The sequence below is a fragment of the Carassius carassius genome, chromosome 27 (genome assembly GCF_963082965.1).
Source record: "Carassius carassius chromosome 27, fCarCar2.1, whole genome shotgun sequence".
NCBI classification, from domain to species: Eukaryota; Metazoa; Chordata; class Actinopteri; order Cypriniformes; family Cyprinidae; genus Carassius; species Carassius carassius.
In genome coordinates, this window is record NC_081781.1 from 24,206,545 (window position 1) to 24,230,885 (window position 24,341).

A 24,341-nucleotide genomic window follows, 5' to 3' on the forward strand; every position below is an offset into this window, starting at 1 on the left:
TTAGACTGACTCATACACACTCACGCAGTTCCTCCCTGCCTACAATAAAATAGCACACACACACCGTGACTCTCTCCATCCACTATACACAAGCTTTCCTCAATTCCTCACACACATACTGTACAGAGCATAATGCACTTACACTGACCTACTCACACACATACAGCACACACACACACACACACACACACAGACACACAGAGCGGAGCTGAAGGGGTAGAGGCAAGCACGAGTACACGAGTGTGTGTGTGAGTGTGTGTGTTAAAAGAGTTTAAGTGTCAAAACCAAAAATGTGAACCAACTCCTGCAGCACATTAACAAGAACAAGCCAAAAATTGTATTCAATAGATGCAATATATTTTATTCCCTGTTCAATACATTTGCAAGCTATTCCAAGGAAGTTCAAATAACACCACACTGAAAAGTCACTGAGGGGGAAAAAAATCTGTCGTTGTTCACTCGCAATCATGTCAAACTTGTATGTTGTTGCAGATGGATGGAACACAAAATGAGGTATTAAAAAAATCTGAACATTTACAAAAAAATAAATAAGAAAAATTTCTCAAAATCTTCATCTTTAATGAACCACAGCAGGGGGTCCAAATATGGCAGTGATATAATTCTTAAAAGTTCGATATAAAATAATTGTGACCCTGGCTGTGAAAACTTAAAACTAGATTCATGTTTTGTGATTTACTGTTTTCTACATAAAACCATCCTTCATATGGTAAAGAACTTTGTGTGAAAATGTAACCTTGATATCTTTACTGACTGAATAAGACCATGTCAAAGATTGAAATCAGAATGAAATTAATGACTGAAATCAAACTTTGATGCTTGTTATCTCTTAATTAGATTTTGAGACAGTAGTCTGGATTTCATAGAGAGGGTCACAATTTCTTCTATAAGATGTTTTTGTTTTATGCTAACATACCAACTTGTTTTTATTTGCTTATTTACTTAAGGAAGACGAGTACCTTGGTAGCACCGTGGTATTCTTGAAAGTACCGTGGGGTAACATACCATGGTGTATCATACATTTCAGAAAGTACAATGTTTTTACTATACCACACAGTGCCACAATGTGTTAGTTACCTTGTGTTGTTTCCACATGGCGGCCAGGGGCTTCACGTCGTGCTTGCCGTGTTTGCCCTCCTCCAGACACTGGTAGCACACGGGGGTCTGGCAGCTGACGCAGTACATGCTGTAGTTCTCCGCCTCGTGGTCCACGCAGGTCACCTGTCTGCGCGCGGACGCGGTCCCCGCCTGCGCTGGAGTGGGCGGCAGCAGCCGGTGTTTGGCCAGCGGTCCGCGGGAGGGGTGGCAGCGCTGCTGGCACGGAGCGCAGTAGAACACATCGCACTGCTCGCACATCACCGTGGCGTCCACCGGGTTGCGGTCGCACAGCTGGCATTTGACGGTGGCGGCGCGGCTCTGCTGGTAGCGGGACACGATCGCCTCCAGCAGCCGGTTGCGCTGGAAGCCGCGGAGCCCGCGCTCCTCCAGGGACACGCTGCAATGGCACAGCGGGCAGGTGATGGAGCAGTGGCGGTGCACCGGCGGGAACACGCGCACTCCGTTGGGAGATTTCAGGCACGGCGTGTATGAGCCGTAGCCGCTGTCCGTCTCGCTGTACATGCTCATCTTGTCCATATCCAGATAGTCATAGTCCGAGGAGCATCGGTTCTGCGGTGGGGTCTCTCCCTCCGGGGTCTGCACGATGATATTCCGGGCACACGCCAGGCAGACATTATGAGAGCACGGTAAAATAATTGGCTCCTTAAAGAGAGAACCGCAAACCGGGCATTTCAGTTCTTCTTCCATCGCGTCCATAAACCCACTCAAACGCGTTCAACGAAATCAGAGCAGCACTACAGACGCGGACAGCTCCTGTTACCCGCTCCGCGCATGCGCCGTGGAAGACCGATTGTGGGCGTTGTAGTCCCTATGCTGATACCCGCCGCTTCTGCTGGCCACATAAAAACTACAATTCCCATAGTCCGCTAATTAAATGCGGAGAGAGGAATTTGTATTATCTGTCCCGTATCCAAGGGTCATAGGTTTGGGATGGGAGGGCGGGGGGGGGGGGGGGGGGGGCTAATTTGCAATTTAAAGAAGCCAGTGTGTAAACATCCCCGTCAAAGGAGGACAGGCGTTGTAATTGTGCTGGCATCCGAGAGAGCTGACCAGTAGCCTATTTCTGTGAGTGGCCGTGAATAATTAGAGCAAGGAATTGTTCACAGCATGCATCGGGCTGCTTACAGTCCACCCTGCCCACCCTGTCTAATTACAGCACAGAATTAATGAGCCCTTCATCACACATGCATCACCACACCACCTTATCTAATGATTGAGTAATGGGAAAAATATCACATTCATATAAAAAATAAAAGTAAAAAATATAATACTCATAAAAATTAATAATGTATATTTGTATATAAGCATTAATTGTACCTTTTTCTTGCAATACATGAAGCTTCAAATATATTTTCATGTACACACAAATAGTGTATAATTTAAATGTGATAGTTTTGGGTTTATATACATACTGTATATAATATATATATATATATATATATATATATATATATAAATGTGAAAATTGAGAAATAGGACAAAAAACGTGAATCACAAAAGATTTTTGATCAATGTCCATTCCAATCTAAACTTATAGTGCAAGGTTAAAATATTTATTTGAAAATCAGGGGCACAAAGACACTTGCTTTTGTTCTCTCTCACATGCCTGTCATTTTGTTCAGAGGCGCGAGACTGATCCGTGAGATTAGGCTGGGGGTCTGCCAAGACCAAATGAACTCCTGTCATAACCCAGAGGGTGACGCTTACCTAGAATACTGGAAAAACAGCACCCATGTTGTGAGCATCACTGCAAACCAGACTGCAACAAATAGTGAACTTAGTCTTGCATGCATTAAAATTCTTGTTCCAAATTGTTTCAAGTCCCATGAACAGTGCCAACACCTTAAACCTTTCTCCGTCTTATCATTTTTAAATTCAAAGTTGTCTGTGTATCATGTGTGGGGAAGGTTGAAACAACAAAACACAAAACAATAAGACCTTGCTAATATTTGATCAAGGATATGAAGTCTGTCAGAGAACAGAAACAGCACTCTCAAAGAGCAAAGGAAATATTTTAATAACTCTGCCAAGACTTTGGCTTTGGGATTTTTACCAGAGCCATATTTTTATTGAACAATTCCCTGTACATCAGGGGCATTAGATTGAAAAGCTTCGACATCTGGAGCACAGGATCAAAAGAATACAGCACATTCATGTTAAGTCAATTTAATGCACCTTGCTTTTTTAAAACCAAAATAGTTTATGTGTACAGAAATAACACTTAAAAGACAGCAGTATAAGTGTTTTCATCTTTACGTCTGTCTTGTTTGTTTGAAATTACAAATGAAATGTAATTATTTAAATTTGAATAGGGCAATCTTAATTTCCATTTACTTTAATAACATACTGTTCTTAATAAATGATTAAAGAACCAACAGCTGATCTCTCTACAAAGCACAATTAATACACTAAACATTATTACATTTAAGTGTTATACAGTTGCCATTAGATTTTACATAGAAGCCTGTTTTCTACCACAGAATAATAAAAAAAGGCAATTTCAATTTTTCCCCACAATTCTCACTTCTGAGAAAAACAGTTCATAATATAAACTCGTAAAAAGACTGAATTTCAAAATATTAACTCAGAATTGAGATGTTAACTTTTCATTTCAATACAATAAACTCACAATTATGAAATATAAACTCACTATTCTGAGAAGAAAAGCCAGAATTGTGGGATTTAAACTGCAATTGTGAGAAAATTGTCAGAACTGAGATACAAATTTGCCATCAGTCACAGGACTGTTTTTACCTTTCACTTTTCAACTTACATTCATTTATATCTCACAACTCTTGTCTATATCTTGCCTTTCTTTTTTTTTCTCAGAATTGCAAGAAAAGTCTGAATTGAATGTTTTATTCTGAATCTCGTTTTATTCTTCGGCGGAAATTTAAAGGATGCGATTAGTTGCAGTTGGATTTTTTAAATTCTCCTTTAGTGTTCTGTGTACAACAACATAAAGGGTTCACATAAAGGGGAGTAAAAAAAAAAAGACAATTTTATTTTCAGTGAACTATTCCTTTAAAGAGTGTGAGTAGTTAGGAGTGCATCACAACACCAAAAATGAGTCACATGAGTGCAATGTAGCGAAATGTCTTGAGATTTGAAGACCTCTAGTTAGTCTCCGTCATTTACGTTCCAAATCCTGTCTATTAGACGAGAGACATGGTGCTCTCGGGGTTGACCCTGACGGGACGAGAGCTCTTCCTCAGATCCTGGAGCTGTTTGGCTGGTTTCCCAACTCCCTCCTCAAACCGCATCTCCACAACAGGAAGCACCGTCTCATGCAGGAACGACGCGTTCTGCAGAATAAAGGCCTTTTTCTCGGCCTCCTGCTCGCAGCGCAGGCTGTAGTCCACATGCTGCACAGCCACCAGTATGATCTCCCGCAGGCTCTCCAGAAACACCATGTGCAGCTCGGGGAAGTACAGCTTCAGCCCTTCCTCCAGGAAGGCCATCATCTGCTTGGTGAAGGCCACAATGGTGTAGCTCAGGTTGACCCAGCAGTCTTCTCCCGTATACTGGTCGAAACTGCTGATCCCACAGCTTCGCATTTCGTCCTTGAGCTTGGCCAGAGCTTCAGGGGTCATGAGGTTCATCCTACGCCACATCTCCTCGGAGTTACGATGCCTCGTTGCTTCTATGATGATGTCCTTCTGGCTTTGGAGAGCCGCCCTGATGTCTTTCACGAGTAACGACTGCAAAATGAAGGTCAGATCCAAGCCGATCTCGCTCAGCTGCATGCAGTGCTCGCCGGCGAACTTCACGCACTCTGCAGCGGTGGACAAGCTTTCTTTGCTGTCAAACACCTGCTTGCTGAAGGCATCTACGAACATCTTCATCACCGAGCGAGACCAGACCACGAAGGCAGAGTAGCAGCCAGTGTTGCCTGCGAAATCAGTCTCAAACTCCCTGGCGGTTTCAAGCAGGCTCGTGAAGAAGATGTTACAGAGCTTTTGGATGTAAAGCAGCGTGGCGCCCTCGATGCGAAGCTGACGGATGGCGGTTTGGACGGCCGCCGCTCTGTTTTTCAAAAACAGCTCACAGGCTTTCGTGGACTGTCCCAGGCGGACAAGCTGAGAGACGGCGCGCCGTGTGGCTTTCGGTCCTCCACGGAGCGAGCGATCCGGCGAGAGTTCGAACACCAGGACCTCGGTCAGCTGTCGAACACGCTCATCCACTTTCCTTCTCAGCTCCTTCACTCGTGGACTCACCGGCTGCTCCTTCAGATATTCGTTTAGCTTATCCAGAAGATCAACAGCACCCTCGAAGTCTCTCTGAGCGATGCACACGTCAAGGTCTTCTGGAAGCTCCTGGATCCATTCGGGACTCAGATCCACCAGTTCCTCCAAACCCAGAGGCTCGTCCTCTTCAAATGGGTTCGAGGAGACTTCCTGTCTGACCGGCGACGTTGGCACTTCCTCCTCCTTTATGTTTTTGTCTTTCGCCACTTTGTTTTTCTTCGTTTCCTCCAGAATCTCCAGCCACTCTTTCTTGATCTTGCTGTTCTCGGCTTTGAAGATGCGGATCTCGGGGAACATGAGGATCTTGAACATGTCTTTCATCGGAGGGTTGTCTTTTACGTTCACAACCGCGAAGCTTTGTAGATCATACAAGGCGTTGTATTTGTATTTGACGGCTCCGCGTCTGTTGGGAAGCCAGGTTGCGATGAGCAGGCAATCGTTCATCAGAAAGGAGTGAACCTTTTGGATCTGTGACATGTTGTCTGCGTCATACTCCAGAAGATCCCCGTTATAGACCAGATATCTGCCCGGGGTTTCCATGATGTTCTTGCATCCCTCCACTTTTTCCAAAAGCGTGGTGAGGGTTCTTTGTTTGACCTCTTCGGTGTCCTTTGGGAAGGCTGCGAGCATCTCTTTGGCCGCTTGGTCTTTATCTGTGGACAGGAGAGACTGTGTAATGCTCTCCATGATGCTCTTCTGCTCAGTGAGAATGTGGCTCAGCTGATACATCTCACTTTCCAAGTAAGAAATCTCCTTGGCTGTCTCAATAAACTGCCTGTAGTTTTTATAAACATTTTTCTTCAGGTTTTGCGCGGTTTCGTCGGCGAGTGTTTGTATTTTCTGACGGTGTTCTTGTAGATCGCGGTCCCCGTCCGACTGCTGCGAGAGCTGTTTCACGTACGATTGAGGATCAAAATTAGGCGATTCCAGCAACTTACGCAAACGGTTTCCAGTGTCTGCCATTTTTTTTCGATGTTACGACGAAAATGAAACACAAATGAGAGGATAATTGTGTGAAAATCAGGCTGTCATTGCAGTTGAGCAGCAGAGCTGGTCACTTCCTCAACAGGAAACGCTCGACACCTCCCCGTGACGTCACATCACGAGACGAGCGAACGTTTCAAAATAAAGATTCACTCATTTATAATATGACTGAATAATTTAGTATTAATTACATGTACATCTTGTAAGCCGTTGTTGTTTGTGTCTGGTGTATGGCACCTTTTAGTGTTGCTGTCTATGCATAAGTAACGAAATAATATATATATATCGGTTTAGTAACTGTCAAATGTATGTTTATGCGTGTTATATTTTAATTCATACACTTTATTGTAGTAGTTCTATAATAAATGTATATATATATATATATATATAGTGTGTGTGTGTGTGTGTGTGTGTGTGTGTGTGTGTATATATATATATATATATATATATATATATATATATAAAGTGTAGAATTATACAGTATTAAAACTGTGCACACGGGTTAACTTTTGTGACCCTGCACCACAATAATGGTCGTTTGTTATGATCGGACAATATTGGTCGAGATACAACTATTTGAAAATCTGGAATCTGAGGGTGCAAAAAAAGAAAGCCTTTAAAGTTGTCCAAATTAAGTCTTTAGCAATGCATATTACGAGTCAAAAATTACGTTTTGATATATTTTCGGTAGGAAATTTACAAAATATTTTCATGGGACATGATCTTGACTTAATATCCTAATGATTTTTGGTATGGAATAAAAAATAATAATTTTGACCCAAAGTATGTATTGTTGGCTATTGCTACAAATATAACATTGCTACTTCTGACTGGTTTTGTGCTCCAAGGCTACATTTTATAAATACAATAAAAGTTATTTTCTTTATTTTATGAAATATGTCATTATGCCCATCCGAGTAAAACACAGAAAGACCAAATTACGTGTTCAGAGTTGCAGAAGTATCCAATATTCATTCCAGTAATTAATAAATATTAAATATCAAATTATAAATAATTGACAAATAACAAATAATTATACGATTCGTCGTGGTTTGTGTGGCTCTAGCAACTCCGTGCAACTATTTTATTGGTCACCATTTTACGTCTCCAATATGAGAGAGAGAGAGAGACAAACACGTTCAAGTGGTTGTTATTTTTATAGCGTTATTTTAATCTGTTTTATATTGTAACATCAACACGTCTCCAATGTTGCTCTGTTCATGCATATAACGTACCATTATAACAATTAAACTTAAAAATGTATTTCCCATCATTCCCCACATTGTGTGACTTCACGATTGGCCAGCAGTTTGCCTCTCATAGGTCTCTAGTGGAAATACACCGACAGTTTTCTTTCAAAAATCCGAGACGTTAAACTTCATCATCACAGTCATGAAAACCCGCGATTAGACCAGAATTCACACTAAAACCTTCGATCTATTCGGCGAGAGTGTCGTTGGTCGCGATTAACGGTTTCGTGAGGAGTTTTTTTGTGCTGATTGATGGTGTTTATCTGCTCTCGCTAAAACAGACTGAAGATGGAGGACGAAGACTTTTTACTCGCTCTTCGTTTACAAGAGCAGTTTGATCAGGAGACCGCGCTTGATGAAGACTCTCCGTCCAGTAAGAAGAGGAAGATTGACTCTGGTCTGATGGATGTGATGTCCTGCTCCCAGCCCGGTCCAGAGAGACCGCTGTCCGTCGTGGACGAGTCCTGGGAGACGCTGGACCCCAGTCCGGACGTGAGAGCCATGTTCCTGCAGTTCAACGACCAGTTCTTCTGGGGCAAACTCAGCGGTGTGGAGGTCAGGTGGAGTCCCCGGATGACCCTGTAAGAGCCACACATCTCACCAGATCCACACTGAACACGTGTCTTTTCATCTGGAATTATATATCACTTATATATAAATTATTACATACCAAATGAATAGTAGTTATTAAAAGATTGCTGTGGTTTTGGTAAGAATTGGTCAAATGTCAATGTCACCTTTATTTATATAGCGCTTTAAACAAAATACATTGCGTCAAAGCAACTGAACAACATTCATTAGGAAAACAGTGTCAATAATGCAAAAATGAGAGTTAAAGGCAGTTCATCATTGGATTCAGTTATGTCATCTCTGTTCAGTTAAATAGTGTCTGTGCATTTATTTGCAATCAAGTCAATGATATCGCTGTAGATGAAGTGTCCCCAACTAAGCAAGCCAGAGGCGACAGCGGCAAGGAACCGAAACTCCATCGGTGACAGAATGGAGAAAAAAACCTTGGGAGAAACCAGGCTCAGTTGGGGGGCCAGTTCTCCTCTGACCAGACGAAACCAGTAGTTCAATTCCAGGCTGCAGCAAAGTCAGATTGTGCAGAAGAATCATCTGTTTCCTGTGGTCTTGTCCTGGTGCTCCTCTGAGACAAGGTCTTTACAGGGGATCTGTATCTGGGGCTCTAGTTGTCCTGGTCTCCGCTGTCTTTCAGGGATGTAGAGGTCCTTTCTAGGTGCTGATCCACCATCTGGTCTGGATACGTACTGGATCCGGGTGACTGCAGTGACCCTCTGATCTGGACACAGACTGGATCTGGTGGCCACGGTGACCTCGGAACAAGAGAGAAACAGACAAATATTAGCGTAGATGCCATTCTTCTAATGATGTAGCAAGTACATAGGTTGTTATGGGAAGTGTTTCCGGTTCCGGTTTACCTAATTAATGCAGCCTAAAAATCCTTTAACGGATTTGGATAATAAAAGCATATTAGTATGTTATGTGTATGCCAGGTTAAAGCGATGGGTCTTTAATCTAGATTTAAACTGCAAGAGTGTGTCTGCCTCCCGAACAATGTTAGGTAGGTTATTCCAGAGTTTGGGCGCCAAATAGGAAAAGGATCTGCCGCCTGCAGTTGATTTTGATATTCTAGGTATTATCAAATTGCCTGAGTTTTGAGAACGTAGCGGACGTAGAGGATTATAATGTAAAAGGAGCTCATTCAAATACTGAGGTGCTAAACCATTCAGGGCTTTATAAGTAATAAGCAATATTTTAAAATCTATGCGATGCTTGATAGGGAGCCAGTGCAGTGTTGACAGGACCGGGCTAATATGGTCATACTTCCTGGTTCTAGTAAGAACTCTTGCTGCTGCATTTTGGACTAGCTGTAGTTTGTTTACTAAGCGTGCAGAACAACCACCCAATAAAGCATTACAATAATCTAACCATAAATTCATAAATGCATGGATTAACATTTCTGCATTTGACATTGAGAGCATAGGCCGTAATTTAGATATATTTTTGAGATGGAAAAATGCAGTTTTACAAATGCTAGAAACGTGGCTTTCTAAGGAAAGATTGCGATCAAGTAGCACACCTAGGTTCCTAACTGATGATGAAGAATTGACAGAGCAACCATCAAGTCTTAGACAGTGTTCCAGGTTATTACAAGCAGAGTTTTTAGGTCCTATAATTAACACCCCTGTTTTTTCAGAATTTAGCAGTAAGAAATTACTCGTCATCCAGTTTTTTATATCGACTATGCAATCCATTAGTTTTTCAAATTGGTGTGTTTCACCGGGCTGCGAAGAAATATAGAGCTGAGTATCATCAGCATAACAGTGAAAGCTAACACCATGTTTCCTGATGATATCTCCCAAGGGTAACATATAAAGCATGAAGAGTAGCGGCCCTAGTACTGAGCCTTGAGGTACTCCATACTGCACTTGTGATCGATAGGATACATCTTCATTCACTGCTACGAACTGATGGCGGTCATATAAGTACGATTTAAACCATGCTAATGCACTTCCACTGATGCCAACAAAGTATTCAAGTCTATGCAAAAGAATGTTGTGGTCAATTGTGTCAAACGCAGCACTAAGATCCAATAAAACTAATAGAGAGATACACCCACGATCAGTGTGCTTAAAAATGTGCTTAAAAAAGCCTAATATTTCTGGATGACTTGTGTTGTTGGACTCCTCAGATGTGCTGGAGTCTGCTCTTATGAGGGAAGAGGAGGCTTGTGTTCAATTCGGCTCAGTGAACCGCTCCTGAAGCTCAGACCCCGCAGAGATCTCGTACAGGTTTGTTCAAACAGAATCAAAACATCCCCATTTAATCCTTTAACTCTATAAATATTTTAGTGTAATTAAAAAAAAATCATCCAATAGATATTAAATTATTTATATGACATAAACATAAGAATAACTTATATTGCTAGTAATATTTACTGTAAATTAGGTTTAACAATTGTGTAACGTGATATGTAACAGTCTTACTGGTTTATAAAATGTTAGAATAACATTTTAGAATAGCATTGAATATTTCAAGATGATCGTTTAATGAAGCTTAGGTTTACTAATGTTCAAATATTTGTAAAAAAAAATTTGTAAGATTAAAAATATATTTTAAGATGAGGAACTATTGTGTTTCAGTTATCTTTGTATTGCTTTGCATTAGGTTTTGCTCCCACTGTAAAAGTGACTGAGCTTTGATTATAAAACTAAGAATTTGATTATAATCTTACTAAGACATTATTGGGAGATATCGAGTGACATTATATTTACAGTAGACCTATATGCATTTCATGTAAATATTTACATTACAAGCTATTGGATTTTCATATATAATTAACTTTTGCACATATGTTTGCCCAGTTTTAGCTTCTGAATAAAAGTGAATGTATGAGCACTGTATTTTCTCACTATATAAAATTATATAGACCATAAAAGTCTTGCGTATCAAAAATGATACAAAAAATATGCAACCATTTTTGACTGCATGAATGTTTGAAGGTTCAATAAACCGGATTTTTCAGGATATTATTTCATATGTCAGACTACATGTTTTGGTCATACTGTGCACAATTCAACACTGTTAACACAACACTACACCTTATTGTAAATTATACAACTTGGTCCATTTCTTTAGCATCTTTTTCTTTCTGCTTTAAGTGAGGAAATGTAAAATTCTCATTTACTTTTATCGTGTTGTATTATGTGCCTTAAATGTATTTCTTGATCAGCTGCAGCTTGATTTTAATGTTACTTTAATGTTTCTTTCCACAGACTCTTCTTCATGAGATGATCCACGCTCTTCTCTTTGTGACTCAAAACAACAGAGATCGAGATGGACATGGTCCAGAGTTCTGTAAACACATGAACCGAATCAACCAAGCAAGTGGCACCAACATCACTGTAAGAAGCGGATCCGATATTCAGTATTAAACCATATCCAGCTTGACGTCACCATTTCCAGGGTCCAAATGCTCTACCATATCCCAAAAGCAAACACAAATGGTGCTTAAAAAAATACTAATAGTTTATTTTAGAACCACCGAAAAACCATGACCTAACCTAAAAATATTAAACCTGACCATTAGTTTTTAACGGGGGGCAGGGTTTAATATTTTATTGAAGCTTCCCCGGGCGTCGTCATTGATTAGCAGACCCCCACCTACTGTTAGCATTCCATTGACTCCCTTTCATTTTGGCGTCACTTTGACAGCGAATAACTTTACATCTGAGGCGTTTAAAGATTCCATTTGTCCAGGCAATCTTTTACTGTCTATGAGGCTATCGGGGGGACGTGGAGGCATGAAGTCAAGGGGGAAGCCCATAGAGAGTCCATAAAAGACACGGGCCAAAATTATTCAACAATGTCTGCAAGATTGTGATTCAGATTTCTCTTGGCACAGCGGTTAGAAGACTTACAATTGTCAGACAGGTGGCTCATGTGACATCTACGTCATCAAGCTCAGTTTGAGTCTGCGCAGTTCGCTCGACCCCCAGGAAGTGCGTGCTTCTAATTGACTTCACTTGTCTCCGTTGAATCCAATGGGGTTGCTGTGTCCATTTCTTTTACTGTCTTTGGTTTTTAAAAGCTTAGCTTAAAGATGTGCTATAAATTAATAGGGCTCATAAACGGCGGTTGAGATTAGGGCTGCACGATATTGGGAAAAAATGACATTGCGATATTTAATTTTTCTGCGATATATATTGCGATATGAAATCTAATCTAATTTTTTCTTACAAACAATAATGGGGTGAGCACACTTACATTCTCATTTTAAATGATTTAAACATCGACACCATCGTGTCAATTGATTAATATGCGCGAGGGAGAGAGAGCAAGACAGCGCTCGTGTTGTTTGAAGACGGTGAGCGTGCGGCCATGGCTCGCTCGCTCTCTCTCTCTCCCTCTGTCTCTCTCTCGCGCGTTCTCTCTCTCTTGTGCGCGCGCGCTCTCTCTCTCTCTCTCTCTCACACTCTCTCTCTCTCTCACACTCTCTCACACTCTCTCTCTCTCTCACACTCTCTCTCTCTCTGGCGCTCTCCGCGAAACACATTCGTAAAGGGCCGGGAGCAGCTGGCCCGTACAGTTAATGAATAACAGATCAACTACGACAGCATACATCGCACATCCTGCGATTTGATGCTTATCATGATGATCGCGATATCGATGCTTAAACGACACATCGTGCAGCCCTAGTTGAGATGGTATTCTCAAATTTTTGGATCTGGAAACGTCATGACTTTATGAGTGGTTGGAGTTTAACCTCGAAAATATTAATGACACCAATTTCTGTGATCACAGATATTTCACTCCTTTCACGATGAGGTGGACGTGTACAGGCAGCACTGGTGGCGCTGTAATGGACCCTGTCAGAACCGCAGACCGTTCTTTGGATATGTAAAGCGTGCGATGAACAGACCTCCCTCGGCCAGAGACCCCTGGTGGGCTGAGCACCAGAGAACCTGCGGTGGAACATACACCAAAATCAAAGAGCCAGAGAATTATGGGAAAACAGGCAAAAGTAATAAAAATAAAGACAAGAATCCTTCCGGTGAGACCTCCAAGAATACAAAGCCTCCGAGCAGTACAACAGGTGATCCAGTCAATATTCCCACATTATCAATTATCTCTTTTCACACCAGTGTTCTAAAAAATGTTGTCAACCACTGCCAGCATTCTAGATCAGTTTCACAAAATTTTCATTTGCCCCAGAATATTTTATGAATGTCTAAACATGCAACATGCATCCGTACCTTAACACCATGAACACACCTTAAGGTTTCATGAACAGAAAACGTCTCTGCCTTTGATCAAACCAACTGATCCCACCCCAAACTAATTCCATTTGTTGAGCCAGTGTTGCAATATGGAGTTGATCAATCAAACAAAACACTGTACGCTATTCTAGAAATCAAACTTTAGCTTCAAATGACTGAACTATATCATCATGTATTGTATTGCAGGCTCTGGCTCACAAGACATCAGAACTATCATTCCATTCAGTGGGAGAGGGTTTGTTCTTGGAGGGACTTCCACGAACAAGCAGAGTCAGAGTCCTCCTAAAGCACAAGCCGGACCTCTCGCCTCTCCTCCTGACTCACCGCTCCTTCCAAGACTGCAGCCCGTTGAGTCAAACTCGTTCAAAAGACTCAGCTCAGGTGCATCGAATGTTCCCCGCAGGAAGTCTGTTAGTAACACTAATGCCTTTGTCAATGTCAACGGCTCACCTGTGAGAATTTCCAAAGTCAATGACTTAAAAGGCAAGCAGAGGTCGGTACGAGATCTCTTCCAGGCCATAGTCCTAAAATCACCAGAGAGAGCAGTCAGTGCTGCTGGTTCCTCCAAGTCTGCCGCAGATGCCTCAACAGCAAACCATGCTAAATGCAATGGACCATCTTCGTCTAGTGCCTTAGACGGGCAAACTAGCTTGACCAATAACCATCACTCATACAGTGCCACAGTGCCAAAGCCAGAGTCGCATCTCTCCAAATATTTCGGCAGCAGTGCTCAGACTTCAAAATTCCAAGATTCCCAGTCAAAATCTTTTGGGAGCCCCCAAAAGCCTCCAACTGGAAAACCAGGTTACTTTTCGAAGCTCTTCGGAAGTAACCAAAAACTAGGATCAGATGCTTCAAGCTCGGAATTCCGAAACACCGGCAATCCTCAAAGTTCACATGCTTCGGTTACTTCAGGGTCTGGTTCCAAGCACTTTGGGGGCTCTGAAAAGCCTGAATCCAACTTTCCGAGCCCTAGAAGCATCGGGAGCCCCCGGACATCAGGGACAACGTCTTCAGGAGCCAAGAAGAGATCATGGGATGACCATAAATCTGAACATATCTTTGATTACTTCCAGCAGACAAATGGCAAGTCCTCCACGTCCACAGTGCAGCAGAGAGAGGAGGTGGAAGACGCCGTTCTGCTAGTCAGGGATCAGCACGCAAACAATCCTGTGATCCCGATCACCGTCCACTGCCCCGTCTGCAACATCAAAGTCCCAGAGTCCACAATTAATGAACATCTGGATTCCTGTCTGTCATGATCTCTGAGAAGAAGTACAGGCCAAAGGGCTTTAATAAAGCGCTTAACTGTGATATTCCATTGCTCAGGTATAGCTGAAATAGAAATATTAAATATTATGTTATGTCATTGTACTGAGATATTTTAATTCCAATGCAATAAGTGACAGTTCTTAAAATAAATTAGTAAGTCATTTAAGTCTACAAAGTGCTTCATATTTGCTTTTGCACTTACTGACTTATTCTACCTCATTTTTGCATCATGGGAAGAATGTTGTTCATGATTGACAGCTTAGTTGAAATTAAGTGAGTGGTTTAAAAAGGTGTCACTCATTGTCCTTGTGTGGGTTGATGTCCGCGGTTCATGTCGAATCAGCAGTACTGAATTTCGCATGCATTGACTGTCCGCTGTGGGATTTAGATGTGCTTAGCTTTCTGCCAAATCAGGCTTTATACAAGGTCGCTTTAATCTCCGTGTCATCAATAACAGCTCTGGCAGGTTGGCCATGATTGGTGGTGGAGCTTGTGCCAGCCATCTACTTTGTGCCCTAGAGGAATGCGCACATTCAAAAATAAGCCCCACCCAGAAGTGAATATTGGGTGTGCAGGTTAAAACCTTTTGATGTAATAATAGTCAGGATATATTGTTAAGTCACGAGTATTGTCGTTTCAAAAGCAACGACCCACTTTTGAAGGAAACGAGACGAGTTCACGCCACTCGGGTTACTTGTAGATCACGAAGATGTTACTTTTAGCGTGGTTCACTTATAGGCCTGTGCGCATGACATTGATTTATGCAAAAAGAGGCAGGTCGCATTGATTTGTTTCGTGTTTGACATGCTGCAGGCGTTGCTGATGCCATTTGTAATGTATGCATGTCGTTTTAACATGCACTACAGGTTCTCAAGCAAACCTGGCTGTTGGTTAATGCATCATTCTCTGTTGGGAGTGAAACTTTGCACAATTTATTGTTGGCCAATTTAGGGGCAGACTTTTTGTTTTAAAATGGTTTTATATTGATACTCTGTAAAGAAGTTTATTAAGTGGTTATAAATGTTTGTATGTTGATTTTGTTAAGTGGATTGTATGGAAGCCTGTTTCCGCCAATGAATAAAAAATAAAGGTAATTGTGACTTTTTATCTTCCAATTCAGACTTTTTTTTTTCTCAGAATTGCAAGTTTATATTTTGCAATTCACGAAATTGCAAGTTATAAAGTCAAAATTGCAAGTTATAAAGTCAGAATTTAGACAGATAAACTCAAAATTCTGACTTTCTTTTTTTTTTTTTATTGCAAGTTATAAAGTCAGAATTGGGAGATAAAAAGACAATTCCCTTGGTTTATTTTTTATTTAGAGGTGGAAACAGCTTACATAGGATCTTCTATCTTGTTTTTAAAATTCAAAATTGTGGCTGATTTATTTTTGACTCATGTTGCCTATAGGCTTTTGTAGTTAACTTTGTTGAAATAAATGTTCAATTATGTATTTTAGTATCTTTTTATCTTTTTGAAACATTATAGTTGGTGAAAACTTAAGTCTTTTTTTTTACAAGTTTTACATATGGTAATTCTGGTGATATTTTAAAAATGAATATGCTTGTTTGTAATTTTAAGAAAGTATTTTTACAGAATCAAGTAAAATTAGGGCCATTCACACAAAATGTGTTAGGAAAAAAAATGGTCAAATTGATTAGAAAGTTTTGAAAATAACCGTAATGCCAAAAGTGTTTGATTTAGAATGTGATATTAAAAGGTAGAACTTTTTATATACTTATTATAACTTGAGAACTATTTTTTTTTAATGCTGTGTTGTGCTTGAGACACCGCGAAAGTTGGTTTGATTCAAATGTTCGAAACTAGTTTGTAATGCCCGAAAATGTTCACTTCGAATTGTCTCGAGACGAAGTTAAGTTCATTTTAACTTGACTACCATAATTTTAAAATGCTGCAAACAGACAAGACAACAATAGTAAAAGCGTGTTTACATAAAACAATAAGAAAGTAAAGTGCAATAGTAATAAACTGGAAAAAGACAAGGTCTAGGATGTTAAAAATAAATACCTTTACCCTTTGATCTCTTTTTTATACTTACGTATAACACGTTCATGTGTTTACATAGAAAAACAATGGGAAAATACAATGGTGGAATAGAAAAAGTCATACTGTGTGAACGGCTCCTTAGATATGTGCTGCGGTCAAGCTAAATTTCATTTTATTGAGTAAATAAATTAACAGAAGTGAAATAAGAGCTCAAGTTTTTAAAGATTAAGCACTGACTGACTAATGATGTTCATTTCTTCTTCGGAAATGTGTATTTGTGTCATTTTATCAAACAGCGCTGAAGGTTTTAAGAGTGACACAAACCACACAAATATTGCACATAGATGTCTAAACTGTTATTTTCCCACCAAAAGTTATTTTACTTCCTGGACGATGATTGAAAACTGTGAAAATGATTTAACATTTGATCCATTTTACAGCATGAAAACATTGTAAATGGATTTTAGTCAAATTTACCCAAGCAGAATATGTAGTCATTCATCATAATGTGTGTCTTGTGTTGACAGTACAGAACAGAAAAATGACACAAGAGCCAGTAAAAAGTGAATTGTTTGGATCTATATTATCATGACAGAATGTCCTCATGGTCAGATCTTTATCTTACTTCACTGTTCTCAAGAGTATCCAACACAGATAACAGCTTCAGTCAGACTGCATTTCATATGTTCATGTGTTCATTGTATGTAGTTGTTTGTTGTTAAAGGAGACCGTGAAGTTTAGCAGCTTTGTCTTTGTGTGTGTGTGCTCGCACATGCTGTCTTTGTACTGGCCTCATGCCAGTGCTTTGTGTCCAGCTGCAGCTGTGTGTGTGTGTGTGTGTGTGTCAGAGGGGCGGATCCGTGGCTGCTCGTGCTCACCATCTGTCCGCTGCTGACACCTTTGTTCCGTGTCAGGATTCCGGCCCTGACCTCATCCTGAGTCAATACATCTGCCTATTTCCTGCCCATGTGCTCCCCAAGCCAAGGTCTGAGCTGCCATTAGAAGACCGTGGTCTGGATTTAACCCAGTAATCAAAACACCAACGCTAAATTAAAATATAACAACAGATGCAACGCATTTGTATTTATAAAAGTATGTTTTTAGCACCTGATGAAGTGAATATTTTTTTTATTGCAAAATTTATTTTTATTTAATTTATCTTTATTCATTCATCTTTTATGTATTTATTTTCCTTGTTATAATTTATTATAGTTTTTCTCATTTTTTTGTGTTTTGTGTCATTTTACTTTCTGTTTTATTTTTCTAAAATTACTGTTTGTTTGTTTTTTCAAAACCAAATGTGATGCAAATGTAGGTTACCACACAAATCGCTTCATCTGTGCTTTGATCAGATAAAATTTTGATCAAAATGTGTGTGTGTGTACTGGTATTGTGTGTATGGTTTTTGAGATGAGGACACAAATGTGTAAAATAACAAGGGGTATTACAACGTAAACATGGTTTATGAGGACATTTCCTGTGTCCCCGTAAAGCAAAAGGTTTTTTAAAAAAAAACATACAAAATGGTGTTTTATGAAATAAAAAAATTGCCAGTAGGTTTCTGTGAGGAGTAGGTTTATGTAGAGGGTGATAGAAAATACAGTTTGTACAGTATAAGAACCATTACCTATAGTCCCTGTAAACCACAAATCCAAGTGTTTGGGTGAATCTGAAAATTATTATCTATTTATTGTTTGTTATTTTTTCCCCAAACAGGTCAGTAACAAATAATATTAAGTTCATAAAAAATAAAGATCTAATTTAGAACACATTGCAAAATCTTTATATATATATATATATATATATATATATATATATATATATATATAAATTAACTCATTTGTACTATTTTATTTATATTTATTACGTTGATAATTTTTGTGTTATAATTTATTTTTTCCTAATACTACTGTTTTTGTTTTTCAAAAAGGTCAGTAGCAAGACCAAATAATGTCATACATTTTATTAAAATGTAGGTTACCAAACAATAGCTCCTCTGGCTGCGCTTTGATCTGAAGAAAATATTAATTCAGAACTTAATTCTCATGAATATTCAATGCCCTCGCTGTCCGTCACTGGTGGCCACGCCCAATCTGTCCTGGGTCTCTTTAAAGCGACAGGAAGTGCGAGTTGAGTTCCAGCCTCAGATTATAGTGTTGTTCGCAGCGGTGGCTGTTACATGGGTTTTTCGACATCAAGGTGTTAAGGTCTTTAAGAAAATTATCACATGCTGTTACTGTCCACTCGTCTGTGAGCAGAGCGTGTTATCTGTGGATGTTAGTATGAATGGTAAGGTCGGGAATGGAGCAGCGGGCGGTGTGCTGGCCTGTATCGAGGGTCTTCCGCCACTGCCCAAGAGCCTGAGCGGACTGCTCAACTCCAGCGGCGGCTCGTGGAGAGAGATGGAGAGGATGTACGTGAAGAAGACCATGATTCAGGACGACTTGAGCCGAGGAAGGAATAACACGGACAGTCTGCTGTCCAATAAACCAGCAAACCTGGATGCCGCCCTTGCTTTGCTCAGAAAAGAGATGGTAAGGGTAACGTTACAGCATAGTAAGCAACAGCTGTTCTCCGACTGCAGGCGTTCATTTAATAGCTTGTCAGTGAATGTGTTTTAAAGACGAGTTACCTTCCTGCCCAATCAACATTCTTAAAAAGTGTAGTCACGAATAGATTTGTTTGTTGTTGTTTAACGCGAATCGATTCGAAAGTTCGGAAGGAACAAGAATCGAAGGCGCATGTGAAGCCCAGATTAATCGATTAGAATGTACGCAACTCCTCCAAAAATATTCTCTTCGAATGATTCGAAGGGTGACCGTTATCCTGGAAAATGTTCGATTTGAATGTTTAGAACACTCATGTGATTCCCAACAATGTTCGATTCTTATGCTCTGGTGGGCTTGTCATACCCAATTAATTCATTAATTAATTTGTTTGTTTGTTTCCTTTGATTCCCAACAGTATTGTTCGATTAGAATGTTCCAGTGATGAACAAAAATGTCTGTGGTGCTCAAAATGTCTAAATCGGTTGTTTTGAATGCACTTGTGACAACCCGATTATACTGTAAAGAACTAGTCTGTGGTGCCCAAAAATTTTCACTTGGGATTTTTGGAACGTGGCTGTTATTCTAAATGTTTAATTTGAATGCTTTAACACTCCCTTAGTCCGCGAATCGAACAATGTTCGGTTTTTCATTTTTGATCAGTCTCGCCTGTAATGAACAAATGTTCAGTTTGCAAATTATATATATTTTTATATAAATGTTTTGAAAGTGAAATCGATCTTCATTCTTTTTTTTTATATAATAATATTTTTAGATATACATAACATTTTGAGCACTTCTGTTTTCCAACAGTGTTCGATACAAGGGTTCGATTGTGCAAGTGATGAACAAAAATATTCGCTTCGTATTTTTGATTCCAGTGTTCAGTTCATACAATCAAAACTTGCCTGCGATGGCCACAAATGATCCCTTCAAGTTATTTGAATGTGACTGATCCACAAAAGTGTTCGAAATGAGTGTTTGGTTTGGTTCATATATTCATGAATACTAAGTGTTGTCCAAATTTGTATTTATTTAATTTAAATGTTCTAAATGCACAAAAATGCAGGGTTCCTACGTCCCTAATTTAAAAACAACCGATTCATTTTGGGTCTATTTTGCTGTAACACTTGAACCATCACTGGGAAAGGTTCAAATCATTACAATATCAGAACAAAGCTCAACCTGAAGAACATAAGGTTTGGAATGCAAACATAGAATATGCATTATGTGAATAAAAGCCAAAGATCTATTTCAAAGTAAAAGTCACTTTGTTCTAGAGTGGAATGTGTTGTCCCTCTGATGTTTCCGTAAGCACTCATTAGAGTTTGTTTGCACAGGTTGGTCTGCGGCAGCAGGACATGTCCCTGCTCTGTCAGCTCTGGTCCCTTCACGAATCCATCCAGGAGTACAAGGGCAGCTGCCAGGACCTCTCCGCTGTGTCCAGTGCGGATGGACCCTACGGGATGGAGAACGGTTATTTCGACGAAGATGAGGAATATTATACTGAATCCGGTATGACGCCAGCCGAGACGCCTGATGGAAATGACACATCTCCTAAAAACGGGACATCCAAAGACGGCTGGATACATGACTCGTTCCATATCACAATCTAAAACACTTGACTTTTATTCTGTGATAAATACAAGCTGTGCCATTATTTAGTTTGCTGCTTCTTGTTTAGTTTTACAGCAGACTCTTTCTACAGGACATATAACTGAGAATTATTATTTATTGTAAAATATTCTATACAGTATTTTTCTTCTGATTTAATCAACATTGGAAATTTTATAGGATCTTTTTAATAAGGGGAGAAGCATATCATTTCATAATAAGGTTTACAGTAAATCATGTTAAACTTGTTGATGGATTTCTAGAAATTTGTTTTGAAGCTTCACCCCTCTGAATTCTGAAAAGTCTTATTTCTTGTTGAGCAGTCGCTCGCTGGGTGCTTGCAGGAGACCGGGATTTGTTTTTTATTGAAAATATGAATTCTGAATATGCTGGAAATGCTATGTATTCTTTGCTGAAATGTAATCCAGGGTCTAACCAGCACAAAGATCTTGTGACCGCATCACCAAAACAAAACGCAATGTCCCAGTTTGCTCTCTGCGTTATGTATTGTGTAACTCCTTAGGAACATATAGTAAATAGATAACCAGCTCCAGAACATTTCAATAGTATTTCCTTCTCATCTTGTATAAACCTATTGTAGATGGTGTATTGTAGATGTTTTATTTATTTACTCCTAATTGCTGCTTGGATTCAGTCTTCCGTTGTGCTTGAACTTCCTCTCCGTGCATATCACGGGAGTGTCATTGTGTCTTTTTTTTTTTTTTTTTTTGCTCAAATGACTTGCATAAGGTCACCTGTATTCATAATGTGAGATAATAAACTTTGTTTTGGCAAATACAATGCCCATTAAACACACCACAAAGATTCAGTGTGTGCATATCATAGCATGCCATAATGTAAGCATTTTATACAGTGTAACATTTTCTTTATGTGTTGGTGAATTCAAAATTTGCAATGTTGTGGATCATCTAATTCTGTATTTGATAACTAATAATCACTGAAGGAGTGTTTCCTCTACAAGAACACTAATGTCAGCTGAGAGATAATGTCTTCTACCTCTAATTTGTTTGAGCTCGGAAATCTTTTTTTGTCACACCAGCAGACACAAACGAGTAGCTATTATGAATTGCCAGCATTTACACAAATCCTGATTCAATTTGAACACAATCTTACGATATATTAAATATTCCAATGTATGAAAACATTTTATGTAACCAGCAAGGCTTTAGGTGCTTTGGCCAAAATCAGCACTGGACTTTACACATCGTGCCTTGACGCACCTTGGCTTTGAATCCAGGTGTTTCTGCCATCTCTGCTATCATACAGTTTCATATCTACATCCAGCATCTTCATGCATCCATTTCAGTCCCTCTCATTAACAGAATGTAAATGTCTGCTCACCACCTTCTCATTATCTTCTGCCCTGCGGTGATTTATTGCTGTGATCCTGCTCGGAAATTCCCACTTGGTTTTTTGTAATTTGCATAGAAGTCAGTAAAAGTGGTTTCTGGCCTGTTTGATCTCTGTGGTTGGTTGTGAAGTGATTTCTGCAGTTGCTGTGGTTCTGCGTACGAAGATCTGGTTAGATGGCATTTGTGTGTTTGTTTTTGAATGCTTTTCCATTTTTTTTTAAATGTGTTTAAATGCAAAACATTGCATATGTGAGGTTTGAACCGATCATTGATACAGAAATGATCCTTTTGTATGTTTTATTGTTTGTGTTAACAATATAAAATAAATGCAATAATGTATGGTCCATGTGGTTTTTATGCGTTTTAATGTCACTTCAATATAAACATCAATATAATTATGAAATAAACACCTTTATTTATTATTAATAATAATAATAGTTGAGAAAAATGTGGCTTTTCAGAATAAGCGTTTCAGACTGTAGTATGCACTGTTGTCACATTACATTTTTAGCTTAATTCCAGTTGTTTATTTTTAATTTTAAATTCAATTTTGTATAAAAAGGTCTTAGTCCCGTCAAATAATGAATGCAGTTGATACTACTTTAGCTTCATCCAATGATGCATTGTAGGATATAATATTTAGTATTTAGAATATTTCAGTATTTAGTATGTATACTGTGCACAGTATGCAAATGTTATGCGTACAATATCAGCCTGACCTACACAATGCCAAAATGAACAGTATAGAGCTTACTGTGTGGAATATTGCATCTAATAATGCAAAGCACTCCGTTTAACTCTCTATCTCCTTTTTTATGTATTATTTGACTATCCTGTCTAACTTGAATCCTCTGGCTAAAGTTCTTCAGATTATAAAAAGGTGAGAAAGAGATCTTCTTTAAAGAAGCTTTGACTGAATGGTTCTTTGTGGAAACAAAAATGGTTCTTCTATGGCATCGCTGTGCAGAACACTGAGTCATGCCCTGATCTGACAATGGGATAAAAGTCACAAGTTAATGCTGAATAATGAGGAGATTAAACAGCGTTCTGGACACCGCTGCGGGCCACTGACGATATTATGATCTTCCACTCCTCACAAATGTAACTGTGCTTTCTTTGATACCTGATATCTCAGAACACTTAATAGGATATTACATCAATACTGATGCAGTTATAGAGTGTCATTTAGCTAAATGGAGGTTGGATGCTTGTCTTCATTGTTTCCATATGAGGGGGTTTCATAGCTGTGCTCTAAATCTCTAAATCTAAATCCACACCTCTGAGTTTGGGCCTAAGCACCTGTTCAAGGAGATTGAGCTGGATTACTGTAATCGTTATTGAATGTGTCTGCGTCACGTTGACCAGGGATTTTCCTGCTCAAGCTCCAACAAGTGAAAGTGACTGTAGTAAAAGAGCCACTACATGGGTTAATAACAGGGGAAAACACCTTACTGGTGAACCTTACATTCTCTACCTATTCGATCATTTCATTTCAGGACGTTTTTAGCATGCTATTTTACTCTTACACAATACTGATCTGTGAAACAGACACACAGAGATACTTCAGACCTGAACCAAACAATATGTCAGGAACGACAACGAATACCAGAGCGCGATCAAGCACCAAAGACACTTAAAAACCTGTTCTGGCTTGTGGACGCTCCACACTGACCCGTGTTCAGTCATAACAATCTTCAGATGACAAAATAGATCCAGTGTGCTTTGCATATTTCCACTCCGTACACAGAAAAACAAATATATACATTCATCTCAATTATTTTATCTTTCAAAAACAGTGTGTTTATGTATATGTATATATATATATCAGTGTATACCCCCACACACACACAAACACAGTTAAGGTTTTAAATTGTATGCATTGAGATTGATACCGAAAACAATTATGAAATTCGCACTCTTCAGTGCTGTATCCTAATTCTTTTCTGTTGCATGACTTCTTACGACTTTTTAAATGTGGTTTAAAAGTTATGAAATATGAATCTGAACCAATACCACAATGACTCAAACATAGCCTTTAATAACCACAATCCCCCTCAGCTACACTGTTACAAAACATTCAGTTTCGCAAATAAGTGCAAGATTTATT

The 24,341-nt window shown here is 39.4% G+C and overlaps 4 protein-coding genes across 5 annotated transcripts in view; 2 read left to right on the top strand and 2 right to left on the bottom strand.

Annotated features, from left to right (window-relative positions):
* LOC132107053 (E3 ubiquitin-protein ligase TRIM9-like) overlaps positions 1–1,964 on the bottom strand; it is a 36,935-nt gene extending 34,971 nt beyond the window's left edge. For both annotated transcript variants that reach the window (XM_059513198.1, XM_059513197.1), the window contains exon 1: positions 1,096–1,964. In XM_059513198.1, coding sequence (XP_059369181.1) covers positions 1,096–1,833 — 738 coding nt within the window. In that variant the 5' untranslated portion in view covers positions 1,834–1,964. The remainder of the gene's footprint in view (positions 1–1,095) is intronic.
* A 2,089-nt stretch (positions 1,965–4,053) lies between these two features.
* LOC132107055 (exocyst complex component 8-like) lies at positions 4,054–6,490 on the bottom strand. Its single transcript, XM_059513199.1, has one exon. The coding sequence runs from the start codon at positions 6,345–6,347 to the stop codon at positions 4,293–4,295; it is 2,055 nt and encodes a 684-aa protein (XP_059369182.1). The 5' UTR covers positions 6,348–6,490; the 3' UTR covers positions 4,054–4,292.
* Positions 6,491–7,528: 1,038 nt separating this feature from the next.
* LOC132107056 (DNA-dependent metalloprotease SPRTN-like) lies at positions 7,529–15,799 on the top strand. Its single transcript, XM_059513200.1, has 5 exons — positions 7,529–8,199; positions 10,335–10,434; positions 11,419–11,547; positions 12,947–13,238; positions 13,609–15,799. The coding sequence occupies exons 1-5, from the start codon at positions 7,907–7,909 to the stop codon at positions 14,682–14,684; spliced, it is 1,890 nt and encodes a 629-aa protein (XP_059369183.1). The 5' UTR covers positions 7,529–7,906; the 3' UTR covers positions 14,685–15,799.
* Positions 15,800–18,826: 3,027 nt separating this feature from the next.
* Positions 18,827–21,535, top strand: LOC132107057 (protein FAM89A-like). The gene is made up of 2 exons (XM_059513201.1): positions 18,827–19,235; positions 20,588–21,535. Exons 1-2 carry the CDS (start codon positions 18,984–18,986, stop codon positions 20,861–20,863), a joined length of 528 nt encoding a protein of 175 aa, XP_059369184.1. The 5' UTR covers positions 18,827–18,983; the 3' UTR covers positions 20,864–21,535.
* The last annotated feature ends 2,806 nt before the right edge of the window (positions 21,536–24,341 follow it).

Bases quoted from the DNA above. Each gene is read 5' to 3' on its own strand.
- LOC132107055 (XM_059513199.1), bottom strand. From the start codon at position 6,347: ATGGCAGACACTGGAAACCGTTTGCGTAAGTTGCTGGAATCGCCTAAT.
- LOC132107056 (XM_059513200.1), top strand. From the start codon at position 7,907: ATGGAGGACGAAGACTTTTTACTCGCTCTTCGTTTACAAGAGCAGTTT. The intron at 10,435-11,418 runs GTTTGTTCAAAC...TTCTTTCCACAG, and splicing joins CCCGCAGAGATCTCGTACAG to ACTCTTCTTCATGAGATGAT. The intron at 11,548-12,946 runs GTAAGAAGCGGA...CTGTGATCACAG, and splicing joins CAAGTGGCACCAACATCACT to ATATTTCACTCCTTTCACGA.
- LOC132107057 (XM_059513201.1), top strand. From the start codon at position 18,984: ATGAATGGTAAGGTCGGGAATGGAGCAGCGGGCGGTGTGCTGGCCTGT. The intron at 19,236-20,587 runs GTAAGGGTAACG...TTGTTTGCACAG, and splicing joins CTTTGCTCAGAAAAGAGATG to GTTGGTCTGCGGCAGCAGGA.